The 3,322-nt window shown below is 36.0% G+C and overlaps 1 protein-coding gene across 1 annotated transcript; it reads right to left on the bottom strand.

Annotated features, from left to right (window-relative positions):
• Positions 1–2,213: 2,213 nt before the first annotated feature.
• LOC149163611 (uncharacterized) lies at positions 2,214–2,978 on the bottom strand. Its single transcript, XM_089429207.1, has one exon. It carries the CDS (start codon positions 2,976–2,978, stop codon positions 2,214–2,216), a length of 765 nt encoding a protein of 254 aa, XP_089285333.1.
• Between the last annotated feature and the right edge of the window lie 344 nt (positions 2,979–3,322).

The following is a 3,322-nucleotide window of genomic DNA, read 5'->3' as shown; positions in this document are numbered from 1 at the left end:
TTTTGATTTTGAAATAAATGATTAAACAAAATTTGATTTCCAAAAAATATTCTTCATCTAATACATTATCCAATGGATGATACAAAAAGTATTTGAATGATTTTCAGTTTCAAATCAAAAAATAAGAAATTTAATTTAAAAATCATTTAGTCCCCCGCCTATTAAGAACATTGGAATCATATAGTTTTGTTTGGTTACTAATGTGTCTCTGGAATTCATACCATCAAGCAATTCGATCATTGCATTCAAACCTGTCACTTCAGGATCACCACATTCACACTTGTCACTATCGGCCTCATAATAGACTTGGTAATACACAATTATGCTAAAGGATTAAAACCTAATGTGAGATCTCGAACCATAACGGGAATCTGACTAACTCTCAGTATATTTATCAGAGGACGTAAGCTTTGGTTTGTTTTTCTTTGAGAGGTGGAAATCAGAACCCAATCCGACTTCACACTACTAAGAGCTACAATCATGGAGGTTACTGATCTAAGTTATCGTTCCAAGCAACCATAGGTCCTAGCCGCATGGAGCTAGCAATCATGCAGGTGGCTGTTGTAGGTGGCTGAAATGCTCCAGTTGTAGGGAGCATCGTGTATGTGTGAGGATACAACCAAAATTTTCATATTTCAACATTATGACTACGAACCATTCATATTTCAACATTATGACTACGAACCAAAATCCTAATTCACACATGTGTTCGGACCCTGCAATTTAAGACCATATGAACCAATCAGACTTGTGTGAGCCAAACCAAATAAGAGAGAAGAAGAAGATGTTTGATGACAATGTCCAAAGAAGGTTATTTTGACTTGTATTTATAACCATCCAAGGGTCTTGGTTGACTTGACCTTTTTCACATATGTGGTTTTTCATATTAAAATTATATTTTTTCTTAACCAATTTAAATTATTCAAAGGGCTAGGAGGGAAGGGATATTTCTTGATAAGGAAGGTTGTCCAAAGGAGGGATTTTATCCCTAGCCTGCCAAATTAACACTCCCCCTACCAAATTAACACTCCCTCTCCTTAAAAGTGACTCCTTGTTTCTTGTCCATAAAAATCCAAAACAAACAAGGAGTCACTTCTATTTTCTTGTCCATAAAAATCCAAAACATTTTTTTCTCATTTAATTGTTTAATTTCAAAATAAAATCAAAATATTTCACTCCATTATCAAGTGAGCTATAATTCATTGAAAAAATATGTACCAAATACCTTACCAAATTATCATCCAAAATATAAGATAGCATTATGAAATTCTACATGGTGAATTCCGTCTCATTTTCATTACCATATACCCTCATAATTTCCTTCATATGAGAGACTTCCCTTATTGAACCATGTCCAAATAGCATAATTTCATTAGCATGTAACAAATAAGTAATTAACATATAGTACGATGATATGAGAACTTTGATGATCCCTCCACATATATATTAATTTACTTAATCTCTTTACTACTAAGAGAAACAATAAAGGAAACAATAATAATTAAAGTGAGATTTAATTATTAGATATTTTTTTTCCTACTAAACTTAATTATAAACATTTATATGAAATTGCATAATTTTTATATTTAAATGTATTTTAATGCAGTGTATTTAGACATTTTTTGAAATATTCAAAATATATAAATTGCAAAATCCAAATGTATTATTACATGAAAATTTAGTATATAAATTGCAAAATCCAAATGTATTATTACATGAAAATTTAGTAATAATAGTGTTTCAATCCTCTCACCATAAAAACTCTGGGGCACCCAAAAACTTGAATATAACAAATTTTATTAAAATCTTAACCGAATTTATTAGACAAAGGCCTTAAAAAATTGAATAGGCTTTAATAAAAATGAATATGAATCACAATTCAGAATATTAACGGAGACTTTTTCACTAGTCAAAACGGTTTAAATGCCATTCCGTAGTAGATGTGGGACCATTTTTGGAATGGATGCATGCCGTCCTTTGGAGATGGAGGAGTCCACCTCCATGAACCTGTCCTTAAATTATAAACAAGCGCTACTTCTGGTTGTAGTTTGCCAATGTAACAGTTCCACCATGGTAAGAGGCAGAGGTGATCCCCTACTCCTATGCAATCAAAGCATTCATCCGGGCTGGGCAAAACGGGAATCCTAAAATGCTCCCAATCCGGCCTCACACTCTCCTCCTCCCTTATAGTCTTAAAGTCCTCCCATATCAATTCAGGCACGGCATGCGTCTCCAGTAACACTTGACGGCATGCTGAAACCCACAATACCCAACGGTTCTACACGAAGGTGCCCTAAAAAGTAGTACGCACCATCGCAATAAACCATCTCGCGTTTGATGCCAAAATTCGGATCCTTGAAGAAAATTAGGTCAGGCCGAAGATGACCCGCAATATTCCATGTCTTTTCAAGATTACTGGCATCGTAGAGTTCTACGAAACATCGTGCCGCCCGGTTGGCTTGCCCCAACACCACCACTTTAAAAATGTCTTCCGGTGGCCCGTCACCTTCAACCACGATTGAGTCTTCGATAATGGTCGTTATCAATGACATGTGAGCAAGCTCGATGGAAGTGGCCGTATAAGGATTGCAAACGCGAATATCGGGGTGCTCCACCAAGAGTAGGCCTGCCGCTGATGATCTACAGGTGACTCCAACAACGCCGAAGTTGAAGTTGGAAGGTATTTTCTCTGTTATGAAACCAAGGGAGAAGCAGGGTTTCCATGTCCATCTGTAGAAGTCGAAAGCCAAACAAGGCATTTCCGCCTCCTCATAGCAGAGTAGCAAACATGGCTGCTTGTTGCTGGGTGTCTCTGGCCATATATTGGTTAAGAATAATTTAGATGAAAGGATGGCGTTCCATTCTTGGCACACTCTCCGATACCTGTAGACAAATTCAGCGGGTAACCACGCAAATATTTTCCTTCCCAAATCCGGAGGAAAATCGTTCCAGTCAAAATCAGCACCTTGCCCTTCCATTCTCGTTTCTCGTTTTGGTGCAACGGTTTGTGAGAACAATTAGTTGTGCAACTGTATTTAAGCGACGGGGAAGCTGCAATGAAATCGGTTTATATATGGATGGTCATGACCCATACCCTTTGATCAAACAATCACGTCTTTTAAGGTTAATTAAAATTGTTAATTATATCTTTTTTTTAGGGTTAGGTTATTGCAATAATAGACTATTTTTAGGTGGTCTTATAGGCCATTTTGTAATGTAATGGACTTTAAAATATCATGCATGCATTTAATTAGTTTTAGGCGATCTTATAAATTATTTTTTAATCGGGCGGTAGACTTTAAAATATTATTATCATCAGTTA

The sequence above is a fragment of the Pinus tabuliformis genome, chromosome 5_1 (assembly GCF_031772625.1).
Source record: "Pinus tabuliformis cultivar Carrire ecotype Pingquan chromosome 5_1, CPIR1, whole genome shotgun sequence".
Lineage (NCBI taxonomy): Eukaryota > Viridiplantae > Streptophyta > Pinopsida > Pinales > Pinaceae > Pinus > Pinus tabuliformis.
Note: the sequence above shows the minus strand (reverse complement) of the source record. Positions and strands in the feature narration are given on the sequence as shown.